The 12,604-nt window shown below is 42.9% G+C and overlaps 1 protein-coding gene across 20 annotated transcripts in view; it reads left to right on the top strand.

The window, feature by feature from the left end:
• ADGRL3 (adhesion G protein-coupled receptor L3) overlaps positions 1 to 12,604 on the top strand; it is a 513,962-nt gene that overhangs the window by 404,989 nt on the left and 96,369 nt on the right. For all 20 annotated transcript variants that reach the window (XM_018073156.2, XM_018073129.3, XM_029960802.1 and 17 more), the window contains 2 exons: positions 974 to 1,077; positions 10,626 to 10,811. In XM_018073156.2, coding sequence (XP_017928645.1) covers positions 974 to 1,077; positions 10,626 to 10,811 — 290 coding nt within the window. The remainder of the gene's footprint in view (positions 1 to 973; positions 1,078 to 10,625; positions 10,812 to 12,604) is intronic.

The raw sequence follows: 12,604 nt of genomic DNA, 5'->3' as shown, positions 1-12,604 counted from the left end.
GCTGTGAAGATGAAGGCTGGATGCAGGATGCCCTTTCTTAGGCACAGGAGCTAAGGATTGGATGAAAATAGCTAAGGAAAATAAAATAATCCAATTTATTGATAGGGGATGGCCATAAACCTTTCCCATCTCTAATTTCTGTGCTTCATGCAACTTGTTAAAAGCTGTGGAATATTAGCAATGGGTCTCTTCCAACTCTCTTTGAAGGCATGAGCAAACTCTCACTGGTTTTAATTGGAGCTACTGTCAGACCAGCCTGTATTTCATGCTGAAGAGTTCAGTTCTCTGGGGGCAGAAAGTTTTTCTTGCTTTTTAACGATCTTTAACTGCACCATTTCAGATGCATTTCTCTTTGTTTGAAAGGGCCTGAGGCACTTTGCTGTCTTTTGCAGCAGGGATTGGGCAGCTCTTTCCAAACAGCTCTTTCCTCTAAAGTCCCTCTTGACACTTGGGGGTTGACTGTAAAGCCCAGCATTACATCTTGGCATTCACAGCTTTCAAACTTGTGTGTGTATCCACCCAAATGGTGTAATGATGATTCAGAGCCATAAAATCTTCAGAAAGCAGAAAGGAAGTGGAGGCACAGGGTCTGATCCCGATTCACCAGTGGTGGGGCAGAGCACTCAAGGTGCTGGCTCAGTGTTTGAGATCTAGTTTTGATTTCTTAGTACTGGGCAGCTTTCCTGCCTGGCCTAAGGCAAAGTCCTTTCTCTGTAGTTTCCGCTTGGCAAATTGGAAATAGTGTTCCTGCATTACCTCGTGGGTCTTTTACGTCTTAGGGCCCCTAAGCATCAAGATGATGGGAGACTTGGACACTGAGATGACTCAGAAGTGTCCTACTGAGGACCTGAGCACTAATAAGCTCCCAGGTTTTGCATGAGGTATATGTCACTGTGAAACGAAGCCTATGACATGGTGTGCTGGGGACAAAATGTAACCAATAACATTAAACGCAATGGCTTTCCTATTGCAGGGGTCGCGACTTTCCGATGTCTTGCGCCAGATGGTATCTGGGAACCCCAAGGACCTGATCTTAGCAACTGCTCTTCACCCTGGATCAACCACATTACTCAAAAGGTAAAACCCTTCCCATGTGTTGACAATTCTGAGTCTCGAGTGACCTTCCTCAGCTCCCTTTTTTTTTTCACACAAGGAACCTAAAGGGATCGACAGTCACACATAAAGCATGAGCTATGCATAGTAGCCAGGAATTGCAAGGAGAAAGCAAGACTATGATTGTCTTATGGAAATTAAGGCAAAGAGGATAAGGGAAGGCAAAGGAGAGGAGCTGGAGAGTGGAATTAAACTAGAGTGAATGGCATTTCTTGTTTGTGGCAAGAAAAGGAGAAAAAGGGAGGAGGAGGTGGGTGGACATATGGAAAAAACTGACTTGTTGCAAAAGGAAACTCCCTTTCACGCATCCTCCAGGAATTTTTCATGTCATGCAAGCACAGGATAAACCCTCTAGTTAAGAAATTCTTACCAAAGAAAGGCAAGCTCAATGTGAAATGTTTGCATTGTGCCTCTGACTTTCTGTTTTTAACTTCTGCCCAAATTATAACAGAACTGATGGAATAGAAAACAATGCCAGAGTAATGCATAGCTCTTGACTCTTAAGTCCCTTGATGAATGTTTTCTAGCACTTCATCATTTATCAGTGTTAAAAGTGCATTAACATGTGACAATGGAAGTTCAAGACAAGCAGAGCTTATTTGGTAGCAATATGTTGAGCGTTTTTGTTATTAATGCACAGTGGTGCTTTCAGCTGATTTCATTACAAACAGAGACCAGATGTGTGTTTACGCTGTAGAGTCTGTGGGCTGAATCTTTATTATAGCAATTTGTGGGGATTTATTCACTCCTTTAGCCAGAGCAAGCAAGTCCCGGCGTTGCAAGTTAGCTGTGCTGCTGCACGATAGCAACAGAATCACAGAATATGCCGAGCTGGAAGGGATCACAAGGATCATCAAGTCCAACTCCTGGCCCTGCACAGGAGCATCCCTAAGAATCACACCATGTGCCCGAGAGTATTGTCCAAATGCTTCTTGAACTCTGTCAACATTGGTGCTGTGACACTTTCCTGGGGAGCCTGTTCCAGTGCCCAACCACCCCCTGTGTGAAGAACCTTTTCCTGATATCCAACCTAAACCTCCCCTGACACAACTTCAGGCTATTCCCTTGGGTTCTGTCACTGGTCACCTCAGAGAAAAGATAAGTGCCTACCGCTCCCCTTTCTCTTATGAGGAAGTTGCAAACTGCAGTGAGGTCTCCCCTCAGTCTCCTCCAGGCTAAACAGACCTGGAGCTGCTCCTCATACAGCTTTCCCTCAAGGCCCTTCACCATCTTTGTTGCCCTCCTTTGGACACTCTCCAACAGCTTATTGTCTTTCCTATATTGCAGTGCCCAAAACTGCACACAATATTCAAGGTGATGCCGCACCAGTGCAGAGCAGAGCAGGACAATTCCCTCCCTCAACTGGCTGGTGATACTGTGCCTGATGCCCCCCAGGACACAGTTGGCCCTCCTGGCTACCAGGGCACTGCTGACTCATTCAACTTGCCATCGACCAGGACCCCCAGGTCTCTTTCTGTGGCACTGCTTTCCAGCATCTCATTCCCCAGTCTGTATGTACATCCAGGGTTGCCCCATCCCAGGTGCAGAATCCGGCACTTCCTCTTGTTGAACTTCATGTGGTTGGTTATTGCCCAGTCTTCTGATTTGTTGAGGTCTCTCTGCAGGGCCTTCCTGCCTTCGAGGGAGTCAACAGCTCCTCTTGAGTTTTGTGTCATCTGCAAACTTGCTTAGGATCCCTTCCAGTCCTGTGTTCCAGTTGTATATGAAGGTGTTGAAGAGGGCCTCAGATGGAGTCTTGGGGAACCCCACTAGTGATAACACTGTACTCCCAAAGAACCTGCTCCCTGTCCTTCATCTTAACTAAGGCTCAGCAGCCTGTGAATTGCACGTATGCCCCTGATCATCACTGTCTCGCTTCGTCTGTGTTTATACCCGTCCCTCCCCAAAGGCAGGGAAGACATCGGACTGCTGTGATATGGTGCAGCCCTTCCAAAGCCCATAGTTCTTCTGTCCCACAGAGGAGGGTGGGCATCTCTACTGCCATATGCCCAGTGAGCTGATTAATAAAGACTGCCTTTGCTGGCATTAGCAGCTGTGCAGCTCTTGTTTTATGACCTATGTACTGATCCTGGAGGGGTTAATATTACTTACTCCAGCCATAATTCACCCAGGCAGCTGGGAGACCTCTTGCTGCTCGGTGAAGATGACTAGGCCGTAAGCCATTAGCAGAGGGAAATAATAGCCTGCACTGATGAAATCTTCATCAGGGTTAGGCTTATTTTATTTGAAACTCTAGCTATCATTTGCGTAACAAATGAGCCCCATTTCATTTGTTACACGCTTTCATAGCAGGCTAAAATTGAACAACCAGGTTTTCAGAAATGCCCACCAGGTTACAACTGGGACTTGATTTTGTTTTTTCTTTCCTGAAGGAACTTAGTTATATTCAGCTTTGGAAACCTTCCACCAGTTGATATTTGGGAATCTACCAAATTACCCTGGATCTCATTTTGCCTGAGTGGAAATTCACTGGGATCTTGGGTTATGTGACCCATTGTCTATGGAGAGTTGTTACAAAACATCAAGACTTTCCAGGAGTGACTTTTGAGGGGAAAGCCCTGTCTGGCTTGCCTAGGGGTTTGTGTTGGGATTTGCATTCATTGAATCATTTTGGTTGGAAAAGACCTCTAAGATCATTGAGTCCAACCATTCACCCAAAGCTGCCATGTCCACCATAAATCCATGTCCCTAAGTGCCACATCTGCATGTCTTTTAAATCCCTTCAGGGCTGGTGACTCAACTACTTCCCTGGTCACTATGTTTGCCCTCATATCCAATAAAGGATGGAGATTCTCCTTAGCCCTCCTTTTGTTGTAAGTGTATTTAGAGAAACATTTTTATTGTCCTTTGTGGCAGTAGACATACAAAGTTCTAGTTGAGCTTTGACCCTGCTAATTTTCTCCCTGTACAACCTCACGATGTCCTTGTAGTCCTCCTTAGTTACCTGCCCCTTTTTCCAGAAGTCATAAGCTCTCCATTTTTCCTTTCATTCCAACCAGAGCTCTCTGTTCAGCCAGGCCAATCTTATTCCCCACCAGTTCATCTTTCGGCTCATGGGGATGTCCTGCCTTTAAGATTCAGTAGGATCCTTAGAGTAAACACAATTTTAAATTAATTCCGAAATAACCAATAGCTGCTTGGTTTCCCTGCCCAAGCAAGAGGCTAGAAAATCATTGCTGCACTTAAGAGATGGAGACTGATTTATCCATAAATCAAGAACTTGTTTCTCACATCCCTGCTGTGGATGGGATACTTCCCTTCTGCGGGCTTGCAGATTTGCTCCAGCACCTCTCTAAAGATGAAAAAGGAGCCTTCCTCCTCTAAGCCAAGCCAGCTTTTCTTCTTGCTGCTGTGGGGGCAGATAGAGGAAGCAGTAAGCCAGCTGTGCCATGAGGACAGAGGTGCTCACACCCTGCAGCTCAGCTCCCCTGCGTCTCTAGCTCTCCTGGGTCCTCACTGGGCCACCCATCCCACAGCGTCTGCAGCTGCAGCACAGCTGACAAAATGGGTAGAAATACTTTTTTGGCAACCAGGGTTCATACCTGCTCAGTGTCTTCATTCCTAATCTGCTTTGTCTCCCAATAATCTCCGCTTCTGTCACCTGCTGGGTCCAAACTTCCACCCCGCTCAGGAAGAAGGGTGGTGGGTCCCCTGGAGGGATTTCAGGCAGAAAAGATGGTAGGGAAATGCTGTGTTTGCTTTCATATCTCTGTAGTGAAGGAAGGATTATTATTTACTTCTTTCTTTCTCCTGCTGAACTCAGACTGGTGTTTGCCTGCTTGCATCACGGTATTAGGTTTTACGGCCATTTCTTAGCTTCCATTAGAGTTATTGTGCTTGATGGAAGATCAGAACAAATGTTCGCTTCAGCAATTCATTGGCCTCCTGACATTTACTTTAACTTTATTGTTGGTGCCTACCGTGCCCTCGTAACATAGCAGGAGAATAAACTTGCCAGTGCAATTGAATTATGCACTGCTACCTGGGTTATTTCTGGAGTCATACAGTAACAGGAAGCAAAAAGGTCAGCTTTGGATACATTGCATCGTCCTGATCATGGGGTCATACATTCAGTCTCAGCCTGTTTGTTTTACCTCTTGCTTTCATCAGCACCATCCTTAGTACAGTGTGTGACTTGCCTGAAAATATCGCTTCCGTGCTGCAGCTTTCAGTTTTGGGTACTGCCTGGGAGGTACAGGCACCACTGTGCTCAGCTTCAAGCCACTGAAAGGGAGGAGGCCTCTTTTGTAGCAGAACAGAAAGCTTTTGTGTCCTTCAGGAATGTACACAAAGATACAATCTGTAAATCTAAAACACATGCTTTAGATTTACATGTCCTCCTGAGCGGCCTAGATCATGTCCTCACAAAGAGCAGATGAACCTCAGGGTTCATTGTACCTTCCTCAGGTATTGTAGATCTGCTTGGGCATGCATTGCAGAGGAAGTTAGGTTTTGTGTAGGACATCACCACGTCGTAGTGTCCAGGCCTGTGGGTGAAGTTGCAGTCCTGATGACACCATGATGAAATCATTCATCCAAGTTGCTTTTGACAGTCTGTTTTCAGAGTGCTGTCATGAACAGGATGGACCAGATGCCATGGCTGATGTATTATTAAAGGGTCGTAAAATGCAGTTTAAGTTGTTTGAATACTGTAATTTCAAAACCACTTTTTCAGTGTTCTCTAGCTCTGCTGTATTATATGGAGAGCAGTGATCCAACTCTCTGTTGGATAACCTGTGTTTAATTAGTTAGTTATATCCTTGGGTATCATCCAATAAAAGAAAAAAGGAAAGTTGAATGGAATGGGTTGTTCATGTGGTGGGAGTGCTCATTCTCTGCTGGAGAATAGGAAGGCTCTGCAGAGGGTGTAGACAGGCTAGATGGATGGGCTGAGACCAGTGGTATGAGGTTCAACAAGACCAAGTGCCAGGTCCTTCACTTCAGCTACAATAACTCTATGCAGTGCTACAGGCTGGGGGCAGAGTGGTTGGAAGGCAGCTCAGTGGAAAAGGACCTGGAGGTGCTGGTTGACAGCGGCTGAACATGAGCCAACAGCGTGTCCAGGTGGCTAAGAAGGCCAATGGCATCCTGGCCTGCAGGACCAGAGCAGTGATTGTCCCTCTGTACTCAGAAAGAAATACATTGAGGTGCTGGAGCAAGTCCAGAGAACAGCAATGAAGCTGGTGAAGGGTCTGGAGCACAAATCTTATGAGGAGCAACTGAGGGAGCTGGAGTTTAGCCTGGAGAAAAGGAGGCTTGAAGAGAGCCTTATCACTCTCTACAGCTCTCTACAACTACCTGAAAGGAGGTTGTAGCCAGGTGGGGGTCAGCCTCTTCTCCCAGGCAACCATCAACAGGATAGACAAGAGGACAGAGTCTCAGGCTGTGCCAGGAGAGGTTTACGTTGGACATTAGGAGAAAATTCTTCACGGAAAGGGAGATTAGACATTGGAATGGACTGCCCAGGAGGACGGTCCAGGACCGTCCCTGGAGGTATTTATGAAGAGACTGGATGTGGCACTTGGTGCTATGGTCTAGTTGACATGGTGGTGTTTGCTCATAGGTGGGACTTGATAATCTCAGAGGTATTTTTCAACTTAAACAATTCTGTGATTAAAAAAAAAAAAGAAAAGGATGACATATATGCTCTGACTCTCTTCTATGAACACACACATGTATGTTGAAATTTCTGCTAGGGAAAGAAAAAGGCCGTGAAGTCTTCGCAGTGTCAAAAGTTAGCTCACAGCCCATGTTATGGCCTTGCTATCTGACTAATGTTGCCTGATGAAACCTGTCAGCTGTTTGTCCCTCCAGAAAACAGCATCAACTTCGTGGTCTTTCCAGCTGACCAGTCCATCTCTATGTCACTGTTCTTAAAAATCCTAGTTCAGTCTTTCTTATCGTCTTTTTCTTTTTTTGATATCAGTCAGCCTCGGGCTGCAGGAAAATATTTTTGCTTTTATGACTACTGGTGCTTTAACACATTCATTCCCTTCCCAGTATCTTTCTTATTTCTTCCAAGTTTTCTTCCCTAAATAACTATTTTTTTGCAATTTCTCTCATTTTTATTCTACTGTCCTCTTCTGCAGTCAGTTCCCTCTGAGAAAGGTGGGGCTGAAATGGTGAGCACTGCTGCATGAGTGTCTTTGTTGGTCTTTCCAGGCAAAACTCCTTGTTCATTGACATATATGAAACAGGCAGGAATGTATGTCCTCTCTGACAACTATTATTTCACAGTCTTTTCAGTCATAAGAAGGTGCAAGATAATGATACAAACTTGGAAATATTAGCATAGTGTTGCACAGAGGGATTTCAGGTGTGCCAATGATCATTTGTAAATCTAGCCTGAATCCTGCCATTATGTCCAAATAGAAGAGGGGAACAATTTTTTTGGCAAAGCTATAAAACTATGTTTTGTGTGTTGACATTATTGAGAAACATTATTATTCTTCATTAAATATTATTCATTATTGAGAAACATTTTTTCTCACCTTAAAATAGCACTCTAAGACTAGATTTAATCAGTTTGTAAAAGGAAAAATATCAGCCAAAAAAAACCAGAAACCCAGTTTGCTTTGAACAGAATGTTTTCTTTTATCCCAGAATCCTTTTTGGTTTTTAAGTTTGCTTTTTTTTCATAATCAAGATATAAAGTTTTAAAAAGTTGTCTCAAATCATAAAAAGATACATTATTTTTAATTCCCTTTTTTTTTTCTTGAGCCTCCCAGTAAAAAGGTCAGTTACTTGCACATTTTTTCCAGACTTCTTGCTTACCTCTTGGTTACAACCTGACCACTGAAGAACCTCTTAAGGGTTGTTCCTGTGTTCCTATATAACTATGTTAGTTTGGGTTAAAGAGTGTTACATGTTTTGGAAGAAGTAAGTTGTGAAGAGCTTGTTTTCCATGCAGCAATAATGAAGAGGAAGATGTGGAGAAGTGCTTTATAGAAGGGAAGTAAGTTAGCAATGCATCCTCTTGGGCAGCAGTAAGCTTTGCTGAGCATTACGTACAATTAACCAAAAAAAGGGTCTCAATCCTGTTATAAGGGACCAGATATGTATCTTATCCCTGGAATATTCAGCCAACATTTGGGACTGATAGTAGAAGCTGGGTCTGACAGGATTGCACTTCAGTTTCAGTGGAAAATGCTCTAAAAGAATTGGAGACATTAGCCTTAGCATGTCACACAGCCATCATTTTGGACGCCCCCTCATGCGCGCAGCCAGAATGGACGAGTGTCTCAGCACTGCTGTAGTGACTTGTACCTGCATTTTCTGTATGACAGTGTATAGGTTTGGAATTGTCAGTGCTAAGAAGTAGCTTCATTACCTGTCAACCAAAAACGTTGTCCCAAGGGAATGGCACATCTCTGTGTTTTCAGGACACCTGGGCATGTGAAAAAGTTTGAGTAAATACTTCTATGTCCTAGGAGTTCACAGATTTTGAGCTTTAGTCTGCCTTTTTCTGGGGCATTTCTTCAATTGTTACCTATTTTTTGTGTTGTTTATTTGGCCACACTAGAATTCCTCAGCTTTGCAGTTTTTAGGGTCAGTACAAGAGAAGAGGGAAAGGGTTTATTAGTGACCAGCCCACACTACTTTAGCAGACAGATAGGAACAACAGCAACCTGCAGGGAAAGAAAACTCTTGTCTTTGTCTTTGTGGCACCTGAGCAATTTTCTGTGAGCATGCCAGTTTGCATAGGTTTGTGGTCCAAGTGAAAATGTGAGCATCACATATTAGGTAGCAGGGATTTTCTTTTCTAATATATCTAAAAAAAAGTCTTGAATTCCTGCAGTTTTCTGCAAAGCTTACAGAAACACAGTGTGTCATGATACATGCTAAGCTCCAGCGATGAACTGCAGGAAAATGTTGAAATTGATTTCTTTATGTAAAGGGATTTGATGCAGTCATTCTTTAAAGTTCTGAGAGCCAACAGAAGAGGTCAAAATTCAGCCTCTCTGCTGATGCGTGGCTTTCTTCAGCTGCTTAGGAGAGCAGGCAGCTGTAAGAATAGGATCTGGTTTCTATGGCATTAGCCTTCTGTGCAACGAGGAAGAAATAATTTAGTTTTTGAATATATGTTATCACTGCTCTAATGGGAAGAACAACATATTATCTCCTTTATTTATCTTCTCTATATCATCATATGCTTTAATTCTCTGAGGACGAGCATATGAACATATTCAGTTAGATTTCATTAAATCAGATGGGCTGTTGCTGTCAAATTGATAAAAGTAAGTTATTCATTTATAACTCAGCTAATTGATTTACAGAGAGGTAGAAGCTCAGCCTGTAATCTTTCCCTAGAATCTTGCTTTTATAATAAGCACCAGAAATTGAGGGAACAAGAGAAATATCTGATTTTTAGCTCTTGGAAGATAAAACAATTGGAAATTCATATGAAGAGCCCAGCAGAGTTGATCATTGAGCCTGACAGAGAAGTGGGAGCTTTGTTAAAGTGTCATCCTGTGTAATTTCTCCTTATCCCTGGCATATATATGCTACTTGTAATAGTGTTTTTGTAGTGGGCTTCTCATAAAAAGGAGATGGGACCAACTGCCCTGTCCCAAATCCCCATGGCATAGAAAAGGGTTACCAGATAGGGAGAGCAAAACACAGCAAGAAAGAGGAAAAAGCCACAGGGGACAAAGTTAGAGTTTTGCAAATAATTACGCAGTGAATTTCACTGCAGGTGACTTGTGAGTTTTGTGACTCAGCTACATGATAAAAGTCTTTCAATAGAAGATTCAACCGAACAGTCTGCTGGGTTTTCCCTTCCAGTGGGCCTCTGCTTGAAACCTTAAGCCTTTTTGTCCTGAGTTAGTATGCTTTTATACGTGCTGAGAGTCACTAGCCCCATTATAGATGATGTGGCCTGTGTGATAAGGAGCCTGCGTGCAAATGCTGTGATAAATCAGCACCTGATTATTAAATCTGTAAGATGGGAACTGTGAACTTTATTCTCTGGTTGATCTGGGTTATGTCACCTATTTTTGTTCCTTTCACAAGGAACATTTTTGTGCAGGAGTTGTAACAAAAATCATCACTTATCATCAGGTAACCTTCTGGAATCAGAAACTGCTCTTCCTTGGCAGGAGAGACTGTTTATATGGTTTGGTTTTTTTCAAGTGGCATAGGTAAGGCAATGGAACAAGCTAATTAAAGTCTTCATTAGCATGGGCATCCCATGGAAAACAGTGCCCCATGAGAAGAAATTGTTGAAGCCAACATGAGTGACTATAGCTGGAAAAAACACATTTATAACCATACTCAAAACACTGTTCATGGTAAAAAGATGAAGACCCTTGATGTGGTTTACTTCTTGGGAAATTCTTTTATTCTCCTTTTCTTCTCCTCTTCTTCATTTCTTTTCTTTTTCTTCTTCTTGCGAGGAGTTAACTTGCTTAAAACTGTGGGATTGGAAGGGACTGGAGTAACATCACGTTAGCAGCTGGGTACAACCTTTTCCTCTGTTTTCTCGACTGCAGATGAAGTCGGGGGAGATGGCTGCCAACATTGCCCGGGAGCTCGCGGAGCACACCAAAAACCACCTGTACGCCGGTGACATCGCGTACTCCGTGTCCGCCATGGTCCAGCTGGTGAACTTGCTCGACGTGCAGCTCCGGAACCTGACTCCAGGCGGGAAGGACAGTGCTGCACGCAGCTTAAATAAGGTAAAAACAAAGGGGCTCAGGAGAGGACAGGAGGCTGATGTGAAGGTTAAATGAACACTTCTGTGCACGAATATAAACAGAGGCAGAGAGAAACATTCATTTACGCTGGAGATACATTTACAAAAGGGGCATAAGACATCATCATATTTATACATTGGGTTTCAGGGTGCTTTAATATTAGAGGGCCTTTTTAGTGATAACCCATGACTGAACCCAGAAGCACCTTACTGCGTGACAACAGTGCCCCAGTTTAAGAAGAATTATTAGTCCTTTTGTCATTTCCAGAAGTAAGTGGAATTGCTACATAGCAGTTAAGGTGCTAGGAGTTACCAGTTGTGGCAGGACATATGAGCTGTGGAGTATGTAAGAATACATTTAAAGCTGAGGGTTTCCTTAGTCAAAGGCCCTCTTTATCACTGAGTCTCATGTAAACACGTGGGATAGGACTTACCGAGGATTCTGACAGGGAACTGTGCAGGCCTGGCTCTTAGAACAAAGAGCAGCTGAACCCTGTGACTATGAGCATATGTGGTTATATTGGCCACTCAGTTAAAATAAGACACAGAATTTTGTTCCCAGCTGCCTGTCAGGATCTGACAGTTCTGACATTCATGTAAGCGTGAACAGAACTTAGTCCCAAGATTATAGAGGAAATAAATGATCCTAGCTAAACCTGAAATTTATTCAGTGTCTTATGAAGATAAATGCTTTTCAGAGAAGTAACATAGTCTTTTTTCTTGTAAGGTATTATCATAGACTGATGCTATTTTAAATGCAAAGGGCTTCAGGATTGTTTAACATTTCAGTCACATGGGAACTGAAGTCCTGCATCTCATGTGCTTTGCATGTGCTGTGAATTGGGTTATCCCAATGCTTTTGATTAGTGCTGCTTCCAGCTATTTTTAACAATGTGGGTAATAATTTTATTAACTGTTACATCAGCATAACATTATTTGTTATAATCATACCATGGGTCTTTGTTTAAATTATGGTGATGACTGACAACATCAGGTAAAACTAGCAATTAATGTCACCTACTAACAGGTTTCATGGTTGTAGTCTGCTTGCTCTTCTGGATGTGTCCCAGCCACACCCAACATTTTGTCACTTCAGCTTTGCAAGCACATATTTTTCATCTTTTTATATGTCACTTCACAGTATTTGTTTCAATTACATGAAATGGGGTTGTGTCCTGGGGGCAGGTGTGAGTTACTGAGGGGAGGGGAAGACTGGACAAGGCAGAGCTTCTTGGCTCAGCTGTTATTCCTAGGGTCCCCATTGCAGGTTTCTTCCCCTTACCATCAGCTTTGCACAAGCAACTCATACAAATCAATTGCACTCCACATTAAAATTCCACACCACGTGGAGTCCTGCAAAACAGCGATGCGAGTCAGTGATCCAAATGACAGGCTCAGTAATTTACTTGCTCTCATTCCCCACTTAATTCTTTAGAAGAGCAACTGCTTGTGTTCATTTAAGAATGCATGAATTCAACTTGGAAGTAGTATTGGGCAAACAAAAGGCAGCAGAGTTACTGCTCCATTTTCCTCTTCGGTGATCAAGAGTATTTAAAAAAAAAAAGGAAAAAAAGTAATTTGCAAAGAGTTTTGTTTAGTGCTGTTTAGTCAGAAAGAAGAAATAAAGTAAGCACCAGCCATTAAATATTCTTTTAATCATTAAAGGAAATGTGCTGAGGATCCAAAAGTAATCACCTGTGCTGCTTTTTACTTTTTTTTTTTTTTTTTAACAAGCTGGTGTACAGTGAATTGAAATTAACCGTCATAATCAGAGTT

This window comes from Manacus vitellinus, unplaced genomic scaffold (assembly GCF_001715985.3).
Source record: "Manacus vitellinus isolate BGI_N305 unplaced genomic scaffold, ASM171598v3 scaffold_0_pilon, whole genome shotgun sequence".
NCBI classification, from domain to species: domain Eukaryota; kingdom Metazoa; phylum Chordata; class Aves; order Passeriformes; family Pipridae; genus Manacus; species Manacus vitellinus.
The sequence above is the reverse complement of the archived record's forward strand: the minus strand, read 5'-3'. Positions and strand labels throughout refer to the sequence as shown.